Source organism: Narcine bancroftii, chromosome 11 (genome assembly GCF_036971445.1).
Source record: "Narcine bancroftii isolate sNarBan1 chromosome 11, sNarBan1.hap1, whole genome shotgun sequence".
In the NCBI taxonomy this organism is placed as follows: domain Eukaryota; kingdom Metazoa; phylum Chordata; class Chondrichthyes; order Torpediniformes; family Narcinidae; genus Narcine; species Narcine bancroftii.
In genome coordinates this window covers 52,023,700-52,038,057 of record NC_091479.1, presented here as the reverse complement: position 1 = coordinate 52,038,057, position 14,358 = coordinate 52,023,700, and the positions used below count along the sequence as shown (strand labels likewise).

The 14,358-nt window shown below is 40.4% G+C and overlaps 1 protein-coding gene across 2 annotated transcripts in view; it reads left to right on the top strand.

The window, feature by feature from the left end:
- LOC138745768 (endophilin-B1-like) overlaps positions 1-14,358 on the top strand; it is a 57,517-nt gene that overhangs the window by 42,181 nt on the left and 978 nt on the right. For both annotated transcript variants that reach the window (XR_011346496.1, XM_069903070.1), the window contains exon 5: positions 8,670-8,811. Coding sequence is in view for 1 of the 2 variants with exons in the window: in XM_069903070.1 (XP_069759171.1) it covers positions 8,670-8,811 (142 nt within the window). In the remaining variant the exon portion in view is untranslated. The remainder of the gene's footprint in view (positions 1-8,669; positions 8,812-14,358) is intronic.

Genomic DNA, 14,358 nt, shown 5'->3' with positions numbered 1-14,358 from the left:
GTGGAGCATAATAGAGATAAAATGGAAATAGTGGAAGATCCTTTTGTAGATTGGTGGATTCAGAAGAATGAATTATTGAAGAAGTTTGGCTCATTAGAAAACCAAATTCGTAGAAATAATGTTAAGATAGTAGGTCTTCCGGAAGATATGCAAGGTTCGGATTTGCTGAAGGTTTTGAAGAAATGGATCCCAGAAGTGTAGGGCAGGTAATTCATTCCAGATGGACTGGAATTAGATCGAGCGAACAGAGCGTTAAGGAAGAAACCGTTTCCAGGCCAACTACCACGAGCAGTTTTGATTCGCTGTTTTAAATATCAAGACAGAGAGGTGATACTCCGATTGGAGGTGCAGAAAACACGGCAAAATCAGGCTCCACTGATGGTTCAAAATAATAGGGTTTTTTTAATTGCAGATCTGAGTCAAGAAATTATCAGAAGAGACTGAGAATTTAATTCAGCCTAAGAAGTATTGTGGCGAAAGGGATATAAATTTGCTTTTCGTTATTCGGCAGTATTGAAAGATTTTTATGGGAATTTTCAATCTCAGTTTTTTGAGAATGACCATGATGCTTTAATATTTGCTAATTCATTGCCAGAAGTACGAGGAAATGGGCAATCGTCACCATTGTCACTGAAGGGAAGGGTCAATGGGAATGGAAATGGGAAGATTGGAAAATATGGAAAGAATGGGAAAAAAGTTGAATTGACGCAAAGTCTTCTCGATATTGAAGATCCGGAACAATCAGTGGGACTGGAATCACTGGGTTGAATGTTTTGTTTCAGGATTTTGTGAAAGTCCGACTGGGGGTGGGTGACACTGAGTCCTTTAGTCACCTGCCACTTGTGGACTTTACCACACCCAGATTTTTAGGGGGCTACTACTTTTGAGTAGTTTATTTTGGGATTGATTTTTCTCTTTTTTTTTGAATTTTTAAAATAGGTGGGGATTAGAATACTGCGAGACTTAGAAGGGGAGTATTATTTTATAGTAGGATTCACATTTGTGATTATGTTTAACAGTGATATACTATGAACTGCGTCAGATACTGTGACACCAGGTTCACAGGGGGATCAGATTTAACGGTGATGAACGGTATGTTGAGGGAGATAATGTGACACCAGGTGCACAGTGGGGATAAGGTTTAATGGTGATGTACTGTAGACTGAGACAGATACTGTGACACTGGGTTCAAAGCAGTGAAAATGTTGAATAGTAATGTCCGATATATTCTGTCAGATACTGTAACACCAGGTTCGCAGTGGGGAGAAAGTTTAACGGTCATGTACGGTAGACTGAGGTAGATATTGTGACATCATTGGGTTTATTTAAGGCAGAGATTGACAGGTATTTGATTAGTCAAGGAATCAAGGGTAATGGGGAGAGAGCTGGGCAGTGGGGCTGAGTGGAAGAATAATGGAATAGACTCAAAGGGCGTACCTCTACTCCTATATCTTGTGATCTATATCCTGCTGGAGACCTAGACAACCTTCCTCTTGTATTCCATTCTTAGAAAACAGTCTGCGTCATGAGTTTATGCCATGTGAATCCATTTCCGATTGAATCGCATGTTACAAGTGACCCACACTCCTCCGGGACGTTTGCTCTCATGTTATGCCATTTTAGCCAATTCAATAAGATAGCTAAAGACAGATGCGTTTCTCTCAATGCAAATTCTACATTGACAGGACTACAGCTTCCTCATTTTGAAAATTAGCATCGAGCAGCTCAAATGAGATTTCTTGCTTCTTTTTTCTAAAGGGAAAAAATTTCCATGGGTTAAAATTGAATCAAATAAAATAGGAGAGAGGAAAAGCAGAAGAATTTATATCCAAGTGGGAATCAAAATTAATGGTTGGTGATATAGATAAACCATTGTTGAAACATTTGATTAATATATGGAATCAAATAAATGATGAAATTGGTGTAAGTGGATATACAAATCCTCGTCTCTTTTTCGAAGGATAATCAATTTCTGAATAGCTGGTTTCGTAAGGGGATTATAAATGTTGAAAATTGTTATGAAAGGGGTCAATTAATGTCATTTGAGCAACTGAGAAATACATATCGTATAACTCATCGCAATCTTTTTTGCTATTTCCAACTAAGGACATATTTGAAGGACAAGTTAGGACCAACCATGTTGTACTGAAATAAAAATTCCTTATAAAGAGGTATTGTTAAAATGTTTACTTCGATAATGTATTCTTTATTACCAGTAGGAACTTTTAAATGAGGAGTTCATAAGTCTTGACAAACGTGGGAAATGGATCTGAATATTGTAATAATGTATGATATAAATTAGTTCAGTATAATTCTTTTTACATCAGTCATGTCAGCAAGGATTTTATCTGAAAGCTACACCTGGAATCAGGTGACTCAGGCAGTTGGATATGAAAAGCACGACAGGAAGCTGATTTGGCAATAGAGATCACGTGATCCAGGGGAGTTGTATGAATTCACTTCAACTGCAGCAGTGAGGAAGGAATTCACAACTAGTGTTTCTTCTACAGTCATGAAGCATATAAGGATAACCGAAGAGGTAGTGATGGCTGTGTTGAAACAGATAAAGGTGGATAAATCTCCGGGACCAGACAAAATATTCCCAAGGACACTCAGGGAGGCTTGTGTACAGATAGTGGGGCCATTACCAGAGATAATTAGGATGTCACTGGACACAGGGGTAGTGCCAAAGGATTGGAGGATTGCGCATGGGGTTCCGCTGTTTAAGAAAGGGTCCAAATGTAAACCTGGGAATTATAGGCCTGTGAGTCTGACGTCTGTGGTGGGTAAGTTGACGGAAAGTGTTCTGAGAGATGGTATTTACAAATATTTGGAGGTACAGGGATTGATAGGGAGTAATCAGCATGGTTTTGTCAGGGGTAGATCATGCTTGACAAAACTTATTGAATTTTTCGAGGGGGTTACAAAAAAGGTTGATGAAGGGAAAGCTGTGGATGTTGTCTATTTAGACTTTAGTAAAGCTTTTGACAAAGTTCCCCACAGGAGGTTAGGAAAAAAGGTGGAAGCATTAGGTATAAATAAGGAGGTAGTGAAATGGATTCAGCAATGGTTGGATGGGAGGTGTCAGAGAGTAGTGGTAGAAAATTGTTTGTCCAATTGGAGGCCGGTGACTAGTGGAGTTCCTCAGGGATCAGTCCTGGGTCCACTATTGTTTGTTATATATATTAACGATCTGGAAATAGGGGTGGAGAATTGGATAAGCAAGTTTGCGGATGATTCAAAGATTGGTGGTGTTGTGGACAGTGAGGAAGATTACCGTAGATTAAAAGGTGATTTCGGAAGGCTGGAGGTGTGGGCTGAGAAATGGCTGATGGAATTTAATACAGATTAGTGTGAGGTGTTACATTTTGGAAAGGCAAATCTAAATAGGTCATATGCATTAAATGGTAGGCTATTGAGATGTGAAGAGCAACAAAGGGATTTAGGAGTGATGGTAAATAGTACCCTCAAGGCTGATACTCAGGTAGATGGTGTGGTGAAGAAGGCATTTGCAATGTTGGCCTTCATAAATCAGAGTATTGAATTCAAGAGTAGGGAGGTTATGATGAAATTGTACAAGGCATTGGTGAGGCCAAATTTGGAGTTCTGTGTACAGTTTTGGTCACCAAATTATAGGAAAGATATAAACAAAATAGAGAGAGTGCAGAGAAGGTTCACGAGATTGTTGACAGGATTTCAAGGTTTGAGTTACAGGGAAAGGTTGTGCAGACTGGGGCTTTTTTCTCTGGAGCGTAGAAGATTGAGAGGGGACTTGATAGAGGAGTTTTAAGATTTTAAAAGGGACAGACAGAGTAGATGTGGATAGGCTTTTTCAATTAAGAGTGGGGGAGATTGAAACTAGAGGGTATGGTTTAAGGGGTATTGAAGGGGTAAAATTATAAAGGGAATATGAGGGGAAATTTCTTTACGCAAAGGGTAGTAGGGATGTGGAATGAGCTTCCGGCAGACGTAGTTGAGGCGGGATCATTGGTTACATTTAAGGAAAGACTGGATAGTTACATGGAGAGGAGAGGACTGGAGGGGTATGGACCAGGGGCTGGTCAGTGGGACTAGGAGGGTGGGGATTTGTTACGGCATGGACTAATAGGGCCGAACTGGCCTGTTCTGTGCTCTAAGTGGTTATATTGTACCTTAGGATGTACAATCATGTACAGATTGTCTTTAAATAGTCATTTGGCCCAGATGTCTATTCAGTCCAAGAATACTTTCGATTACAGGCAGATTTTGAACAATAATGCCATTGATTCTTAAACAAACATCGTTTTTAATTTTCTTTAAACAAAGAAAAACAGGATCAAACTTTAACTTATCACTATTAACAGCCTTCCATTACCCCATTCTAATTCTAAGCACAGGTGTATTTAATGTACATAAAGTTCTTTGACACAACTCCAAGTTCACCGGTGTCTATCAATTCTTATACTGTGCACAGAATTCAAAATTTATGAATTTGCACCAAACTCTGGTACTTAAAAGTAAATGTGTACCCTCCAGGAAGGCTCTTATTGGTTTCAGAGAGGGATTGCTTGCTCATTGGACACACATAAACTGATTCCCACTGATCAGCCACTTTGGTATCTTGCCAAAGAAACTTGACCCATCAGGGTTTTCCAAATGATTACCTCGTCTGCAGGTCACCATAGAGTTCCTTTTGTTTCCCTTTTTTCAAGTGAAACATCATTTCTATCCAGCTATTTCCTCTTATATGGACAACAAAGTTTTTCAACACGCTGAACTGAGAACTCACACCCCGTCTTCAAAACAAGATGCCAGCTTGCCATCTCTCTCTCTCTCTCTCTCTATCTCTCTCTATCTCTCTCTCTCTCTCTCTCTATCTCTCTCTATCTCTCTCTCTCTCTCTCTCTTTTAGAAAAAGCCTATTTGGTCTCTCCTCTCTGCTTGCAAAACCACATGAACTTCTTAGAACAGCAAACTGGAACCAGCCAGATTACTGCACCGGACCCAAACTTCTGAGTCCATTCATCTGTTCCTTTAAAAGCAATAATCAATTTACACCTGCTTTTGAAATTCTTTAGTAAAACAGTCTCCTTGTTTTGTCTTTGCAAAGGCTCTTGGTGCCTGAATGACTCACTCTCAGCCAAGCTCTTGCATTTTAAATAAGAGCTGTATTGTGAAGTGTATGTCTTTGTTTGTGACCTAAACGACTCCTCCAATCCATCTCTTTCAAAAACATCTCTATATACAATATAAAATATATAATCTGTCACAGGACAGACGCAGCAGAGGAGTTGTGATAAAATCAACGGTGTCCTTGCAAAAATAAAAAGTGGGAAGAGGTATAATCTGGTGAGTAGAGTTTGTAATAGTTTGAAACTTGAACCTCTCTCTATTTCAGGAGACAATTTATTGTCATGTAATTAAAAAGTGTCATATCACAAAAAATTGCTTTTTTCCTGCTGTAAGACAGACAGACTCACCTCTGGCAGAAATTGCCTGAAATGCCTCTTGCACCCACCATTCCCTGCCACCCTGAACCCTGGGCCAAGTCACTGAGGGTCTGTGGATTCTCTTTCAATGCTCACAGACCATCCAAGTCATTGGCAATGTGAGCTCCAGTTTTGAACCTCTGACATAATTAGGAACTATTTAGCACTCACTCATATCCTAGGTCTGATACCTGACACCCTTTTAGCCAGTTCTGACCCACTCTAGCATCCACAGCCTGGTGTGAGTTCCTTGACTGCTTTGTCCAGAAGCCTGCAGCCTGCGTGGGTTCCTCTCCTCAAGTCACCAACAGCCTGCCACCTATGTGGGTCTTTCAGCTGCAGAACCCCTCACTGGTCTGCTTCCTTGGTCACTAACCCATGGATTGAATCCTCTGCTTCTGATATGTTGGAGGGGTGTGGTCTTCATGTTTTCTGTTGCCCTGCACTAGTCCTCCACTTCCACAGAGTTCGCGGTGGTGAGGAAATCTAACAAATCTAAATAAAAAATTTTGAACTTAGAGGAGAATCTCACATGTCTAGAGGGATGGAAAGGGCATTATTACAAATTGAAGCCTAATATTTAAATATTCAGTTGCCAAATTTGCAAAAGCATAGAGTATATATTTCTCAAGCTATATGTAATTCTTTCCAAAGGAATACAATTTTGAATATTTGCATGTCACCTTGGCATCCCTAAAAAAAAATCTATATATCTGATTTCCAAGTAAATGCAATACATGTCCTCATCACCGCTAACGTTAATTTAACAAATTTCAATAGGTATATTAATAGATTTAATTTGGGCCTTGTTCCTTCAATATTTCCTAATAAAATTAAGGTCAGATTCTGCAGAAAATCATATCCTATAACTTGTTCCATTAATATTGTAATTCTCCCCAAAAAGATCTCACATTAGGACAAAGATAAGTTGAATGCAAGAAAGTTGCAACATCTTCAACACACCTAAAACATTGATCTGATAATTCTGATTTTATTCTATTCAATTTCACTGGTGTAAGAAGTAACTGTAGAAGAAAAACTAGTTGTGAATTCCTTCCTCACTGCTGCAGTGTGGAACTCTGGTCAATAGTTCCAGACTGCTGAGTTGAAGTGAATTAATACATCTCCCCTGGATCACGTGATCTCTATTGCCAAATCATCTTCCTGTAGAGCTTTTCAAATCCAACAGCCTGAGTCACCTGACTCCAGGGGCAGCTTTCAGATAAAATCCTTTCTGACATCTGCTACATGACTGATGTCAAAACAATTATACTGAACTAATTTGTATCTTACATTGAGATCCTTATATGGATCTGCCCATATTTGCCAATCAATGACAATATTCAGATCCATTTCCCACCTTTGTCTCAACTTATGAACTCCTCATTTAAAAGTTCCTACTTGTAATAATGAGGACATCATCAAATAATTTTTTTTAACAATTCCTCTTATAAGGAATTTCTATTTCAGTACAACATAGTTGGTCCTAACTTATCCTTCAAATATGCACTAAGTTGGAAATAGCAAAAAGATTGTAATGAGTTGTACGATATTTATTTCTCAGTTGCTCAAATGACATTAATTGACACCTTTCATAACAATCTTCAACATTTATTATCCCCTTACGAAACCCGCTATCCAGGAATTGATGATCCTTTAAAAAAGATACGAGGATTTTGAATCAAAGCCATTCTGGGTGATGTACATCCACTTACACCAATTTCATCATTTATTTTATTCCATATATTAATCAAATGTTTCAACAATTGTGTATCTTTATAACCAACCATTAATTTTGATTCCCACTTGTACATAAATTCTTCTGCTTTTCCCTCTCCTATTTTATTTGATTCTATTTTAACCCTTTCAAAAAAAGAAGCAAGAAATCTCATTTGAGCTGCTCCATAACAATTTTTAAAATGAGGAAGCTGCAGTCCTCTCAATGCAGAATTTGCATTGGATTATTTGTAACATGGGATTCAATCGGAAATGGGTTCACGTGACATAAAACCACGATGCAGAATGTTTTCTAAGAATGGAATACAAGAGGAGGGTTGTCTCGGTCTCCAGCAGGATATAGATCACAAGATATAGGAGCAGAAGTAGGCCCGTCGAGTCTGTTCCACCATTCTTCCACTCACCCCCACTCCTCATCTTTCTCCCCATAACCCTTGATTCCTTGTCAATCTCTGCCTTTAATACACCCAATGACCTCACGTGGGTTTCACGACCCACTGACACAATCAATTTTTCCACATTTGTTTTAAATTCACACACTTTTATCCTGAAATTATGCTCTCCTGTCCTAGAATCCCCTACCATGGGAATCATCTTTGCCATATTTACTCTGCCCAAGCCTTCCAGCATTTGAAATGCCTCTGAGGTCCCCCTTATCCTTCTGTACTCCAACTAGTACAATCGAAGAGTTGACAATTATTCCTCATACACTAACCCTTTCATTCTTGATATCATTCCAGTAAACCATCTCTGACCTTCTCCAACACCAGCACATCTTTTCTCAAATACGGCACCCAAAATTCTAATTCTGATTGAGTGGAAAGGGAATTCTCCAACGACACAAACACAACAGTGAAATGATATTATGTCTTGTTGATATTTAGCACTCGAGAAGGTTCTTGTTGTGTTGTTCAGAGAAACATTAATGTTTTTGTGACTCAACGTCCCAGCATCTGAAGTCCATTATCTCTTCAGAAAAGCTTTATAGCTTTAGCATGGAGCAGAGCTGAGCCACGACTTTGCAGGTATTTAAGGGAGTGTGTGGGCAGGGTTTGTTCTGGACCAACAATTTCACCAAATGACTGCTTGAAATCAAGATTCAAACCATTTTGAGGAATACAACAGGAATTGTTCAACAAGAGCCTGGTGTTCCCTGAGGAGTTTTCTTTCAATAGTGGAAATTGTTTTTTTTAAAGCCCGTTAATCTTCCTGATACAGATCTTTGTATTTAACTTTCCGGTTGCTATCTGTTGTTAACTTGGAGGCCTTTAATGGGGTGACTGGGTGGAATCTTTGCTTTAACCAAGCAGTTCTCTTGCAATTTTCCAGCTGTAGGATGCGGTGCAGTTGCTTGCAAGTTTAGCAAGTGGGATTATGATATGAAATTGCAAGTCACAGCGTGATTTTTGTTTTTGAAAATGCCAAGGTGAAAATTTTAACTTTAGTCTTCTTGGTTTGCTTAAGTTTACAGAGGAGATGTTGGGTCAAGCTGAGAAGACAGCGTTGGATGCCCATTTGGCGAATCGGCTGGGCAAAGCAGAAAGCACAAAACGAGGGGCTGAAAAATTAATGAAGCAAACTGAAGTGCCGTTGAACCCAAACCCAGGTAAAGAATTTAATTTGAGCAGCAATACTTAAGAGATCAAACGATTTGGGCTTTTAGTGGTGTCCTATTTAAATGAACAACATCTGATTAGAATAGAAGTTTATCTAATGTTTGGAAGTTGCCACAAAAAAATGGAGCATATAAATTAGATGTTGTAATTAAGATAAATTAACAATACAATGAGCCTGGTGTCACAGTATCTGCTTTAGTCTACAGTACATCACCATTAAACCTGATCCCCACTTTACTCCTGGTGTCAAATTATCTACCTCAACATACCGTAAATCACTGTTAAATCTGATCCCCCTGTGAACCTGGTGTCACAGTATCTGACACAGTTCATAGTATATCACTGCTAAACCACACAAATGTGAATCCTACTATAAAATAATGCACCCCTTCTAAGTCTCGCTGTATTCTAATCCCCGACCTATTTTAAAAATTCCAAAAAAGAGAGAAAAATCAATCCCAAAACAAGCTACTCAAAAGTAGCAGCCCCCTAAAAATTTGGGTGTGGTAAAGTCCACAAGTGGCAGGTGACTAAAGGACTCAGTGTCACTCACCCCCAGTCAGACTTTCACAAAGGACTGAAACAAAAACATTCAACCCAGTGATTCCATTCCCACTGATTGTTCCGGATTTTCAATATCGAGAAGACTGCGTCAATTCAATTTTTCCCATTCTTTCCATATTTTCCAATCTTCCCATTTCCATTCCCATTGAACCTTCCCTTCGGTGACAATGGTGACGATCACCCATTTCCTCGTCCATCTGGCAATGAATTAGCAAATATTAAAGCATCATGGTCATTCTCAAAAAACTGAGATTGAAAATTCCCATAAAAATCTTTCAATACTGCCGCATGACGAAAAGCAAATTTATATCCCTTTCGCCACAATACTTCTTAGGCTGAATTAAATTCTCAGTCTCTTCTGATAATTTCTTGACTCAGATCTGCATTAAAAAAAACCCTATTATTTTGAACCATCAGTGGATCCTGATTTTGCCGTGTTTTCTGCACCACCAATCGGAGGATCATCTCTCTGTCTTGATATTTAAAAGAGTGAATCAAAACTGCTTGTGGTAGTTGGCCTGGAAACCGTTTCTTCCTTAACGCTCTGTTCGCTCAATCTAATTCCAGTCCATCTGGAATGAATTACCTGCCCTACACTTCTGGGATCCATTTCTTCAAAACCTTCACCGGATCCGAACCTTCCATATCTTCCGGAAGACCTACTATCTTAACATTATTTCTATGACTTTGGTTTTCTAATGAGTCAAACTTCATCAATAATTCCTTCTTCTGAATCCCCCAATCTACAAAAGGATCTTCCACTATTTCCATTTTTTCTCTATTACGCTCCACTTGACTCTTGCATTCAAGAAAGCCTCCTCAATCTTTTTAAAATGATCTTGCACAGTATCCACTGATCGTGTCCATCTCGTAACTTCACTCTTAACTACATTAATATCTTGCTTCATAAAAGTTATTTCTTCACACACAGTGTTCATTTTAGATTTCATTTCGAAAATCCTTGAGTCATCTGATGAGTCGTCTGCATTGATATATTTGCCATATCTTCCATGAATTGAGCAATCCCTTCCAGAATTGGAAACACAGAATCCAGTCCAGGATCCATCACCTCCCTTTGAGGCCGACCTTCTTTTGCTGCAGTCCCCGGTTCTTCAAAGTCTAATGAAGTTGAGCATCCTCTTCCTCCATAGCAATAGGTCCTCTACCGGTGCTGCTGCGGGTCTGGACACCCGACAAAAGTGTGCCGACCTCGTCAGTTCATCGTCGCTCAGGCTCCCCCACAGCCCACACCTTCTCCAAAGGTTTGTGGACCCTCGACACAATGCGCATGCCCGGTAGGGCCACCGACTGTGCAGGTGCGTCATCTGATGCTACACTGCGCCTCCCCGGACCACCAGGCAATGCTGCAGGCTACCGTGCCTGTCCTCGCTCAGCTGGCCCACCCTCACGCCTGTGTTCATGAGTGCACGAGTCGAAACCGCTGAACACATCACTGAACTGGCGCCATCTTGCGATAGCGCAAGTGATACCGACGAAATACTTCGCCGGGCAGGAGTCCTCTGAGGCTTGGAGACTCCAGTCGACGACTCCGTTGCTTCAACTTGAACTCGGCCACAATTCTTCAACACTTTTGTAAGGTAATTTCTTCTGGAACTAAGTTTTCAATTTTTTCACATTTGTAGCTATTTTGATCCTCCACAATTCCAAAGTCTATAAACAGTATTTTTAATCACTTTTACAACTTTTAAAATCGAGCATTTAATAGTCTAACTGGGGAAGGGTGGAACCACATGTCTACCCTCTGCACCATCTTGTCACAGTATCTGACACAGTTTATAGTAAACCACTGTTAAACCTTCACATTACTGTGAATGCTGACTCTCAGTTTCTGCCTCAATATACCGTTCATCAACGTTAAACCTTCTCCCCCTGTTAACTTGATGTTAAAGTATCAGCCTAAGTTTACCACACATCACCATTAAACCTTCTCCCCATTGGGAGACCGGTTTTACTGTATCTGCCACAATTTATCGTACATCACTATTATACCTTCTCACTACTGTGAACTCGGTGTTACAGAGCCTGCCACTCTACTGTACATCACCAGTAAACCTTCTCCTCAATGTGAGCCTGGTGTTACTGTATCTGCCACAGTTTAGTGTACATCATCATTAAAAATTCTCCCCAATATGAAGCTGGTGTCACTTTATTTGCCAAAGGTTATCGTATAGCTCTGTTAAACATTTTCCCCACTATGAACCCGGTGTCACAGTAACTGCCTCATTTTCCCATACAACACCAATAAAGCTTTTTTTCCCCACTCTGAGCCCAGTATCAATGTATCTACATAGTCTCCTGTACATCACCATTAACCCCCTCTCCACAGTGAACCAGATTTCATAGTATCTGCCTCAGTTTATTGTACATCATTTTAAAACCTTCTTACTACTGTAAACCTGGAGTCACAGATTCTGCCTTATTCTACCATACTTCTCTGTTAAACCTTCTCAGTACTGTGAGCACAGTGTCACAGTATCTGCCAAAGTCGTCGACTGTACATCACCGTTAAATATTCTCCCAACTGTGAACCTGGGGTCACAGTGTCTGATACAATTTATCATACATTACTGTTAAACCCGCCAGATAAGCTCCAGATAACGAAAGAGGAGTTCTCGCATCTGCAGGAACTGGGGATCATTCGTCGCTCTGACAGCCCTGGGGCTCACCGCTCCAGCTGGTCCCAAAAGCCTCCGATGGCTGGCACCCCTGCGGAGATTATCTACGGCTTAATGACATGACAGTATCTGACTGTTACCCCATCCCTCACATTCAGGACTTTATGGCCAATCTGCATGATATGAGCGTATTCTCCAAGGTCAATCTGGTGTGCGTGTATCATCAGGTCCCATTGCACCCCAAGGACATCCCCAAAACGGCCATCATCACCCCCTTCGTCTTGTTCGAATTTTTATGCATGCCTTTCAGGCTCAAGAACACCGCCCAGACCTTCCAGCACCTCATGGATACAGTGCGCAGGGATTTGAATTTCGTGTTCATTTATCTGGATGACATTCTTGTCGCCAGCAGAGACTGGGCACAACACAAGTCTCACCTGCACACCCTCTTCTCCCGACTGGCCGAATTCAGCCTAATGATCAGCCCGGCCAAATACCAGTTTTGTGCAGAAGAAATTTGGATGGGATGAAACTAATCCAGAATCCATTGCACAAGATTGGAAAACTTAGATTGAGCGTCTTCAAATACTTGGAAGTTTTGACGTCAACAGACTTTGGAGTGGCCACATTTGCTCAGTTACACCATTTTTCTGATGTAAGTGAAGGTGGTTTTGATCCTGTCAGTTACTGAGTCCTGTGAAATAACCAAGTGCGAGTAGATGGTGGATTTGTATTGGGAAAAGCCAGAGTGGCTCCATTAAAGTCAGTCACCAGACCTTGAATGGAATTGACTGCTGCTATTATGGCGAGCAAAATGGACGCTATGTTAAGAAGAGAATTCCAGATGGAGTTAGCAGATCCTGTGTTTTGGACTGATAGAACATCAGTGCTTAAATATATTAATAATGAAATCATGAGGTTTCATCTCTTTGTGACTGACAGAGAGAATGAAAACCTGGACAACAACAAATGGCAGATTTACCACAGGACAGAGTTTCACCTGATGAATTCCAATTTACATCCGTGGAAGTTGATTATTTTGGTCCTTTGCAATTAAAGTGAGGACGAAGTGTTGAAAAACGATATGGAGTTATTTTCACTTGTTTGACTATGAGAGCAATTCATATTGAAGCAGCGTCATTGCTTGATACAGACTCTTTTATTAATGTTCTTTAGCGTTTTATTCCTAGACCTGGTCAAGTAAAAGAATTATGTTCTGATAATGGATCTAACTTTAAAGGAGCTGAACGAGAATTATGAAAAGTTATTCAAAATTGGAATCAACATCAAATTCCTGATACATTACTTCAGAAAGAAGTTAATTGGATATTTAATCCACCCATAGTTATGGGTGTGGTACGGGTAAGGGTTAGTTGGTTGTGGAGAACGTTTACAAAGGTCTGTACTGGGCAGGACTGGGCAGCAATGCTTAATGTTGTAATGGATGCGGAAGCTCTGGGAAGGGGTAAGGGAGTTACTGGCCAGGAAGTCTGCAGATGCTGGGGCCGAGGGCAATGCACAAACATGCTGGGGAAACTCATGGATAGTTTTGTGAGGAGCAGGTCCTGCATCACGAGTCAAATTGAGTATTTCGAGGAGGTGTCAAAGGAAATAGATGAAGGTCAAGGTCTGTATGTGCTGCACGTGGATTTTAGTAAGGTGCTTGACAAGGTCCCCACGGTGGCCTCATTCAGAATGTCGGGAGGCATGGGATCCATGGAGCCTTGGCTGTGTGAATTCAGAATTGGCTTGTCTGCAGTAAACAGAGGGTAGTAGTAGATGGAACAATGACTTGTGACTCTCCAAAGGGATCTGCTCTGGGACACCTTCTCTTTGTGATTTTTATGAATGATGATGGGAGTGGAAGGGTGGGTACGTCAGGGGATGACACAGAGGTAGAAATGTTGTAGACAGTGTAGAAGGTTGTCATAGGTCATCCAGTTTGCAGAGAAGTGACAGATGGAGTTGAATCCTGTAAATACAGATGTACTTAAACAAGCCACTGGTACAGGTTTATTTCCAGAGTAATTTTCAAGGGCACCAATAACAGTTATTTCAAAGAAGGTTGGAGACCCATTAAAATTAGCTTCATATAGACCAATATCTTTATTGAATGTGGATTACAAGAACGTGAGGGCAGTGCACTTGGTTAATGGCAGGATGATGAACAGTGTGCAGGACAGAGATATATTTAGATCCTGCTCCATAAATCGCTCAAGGTTGCTGGGCAAATTGAGAGGGAATTTAAGATGGTGTATTGTGTGCTGGCCTTCAGGAGTCAGGGATTGAGTTCAAGAACTGAGAGGTAACGTTGCAGATGTATAAAATTCTAGTCAA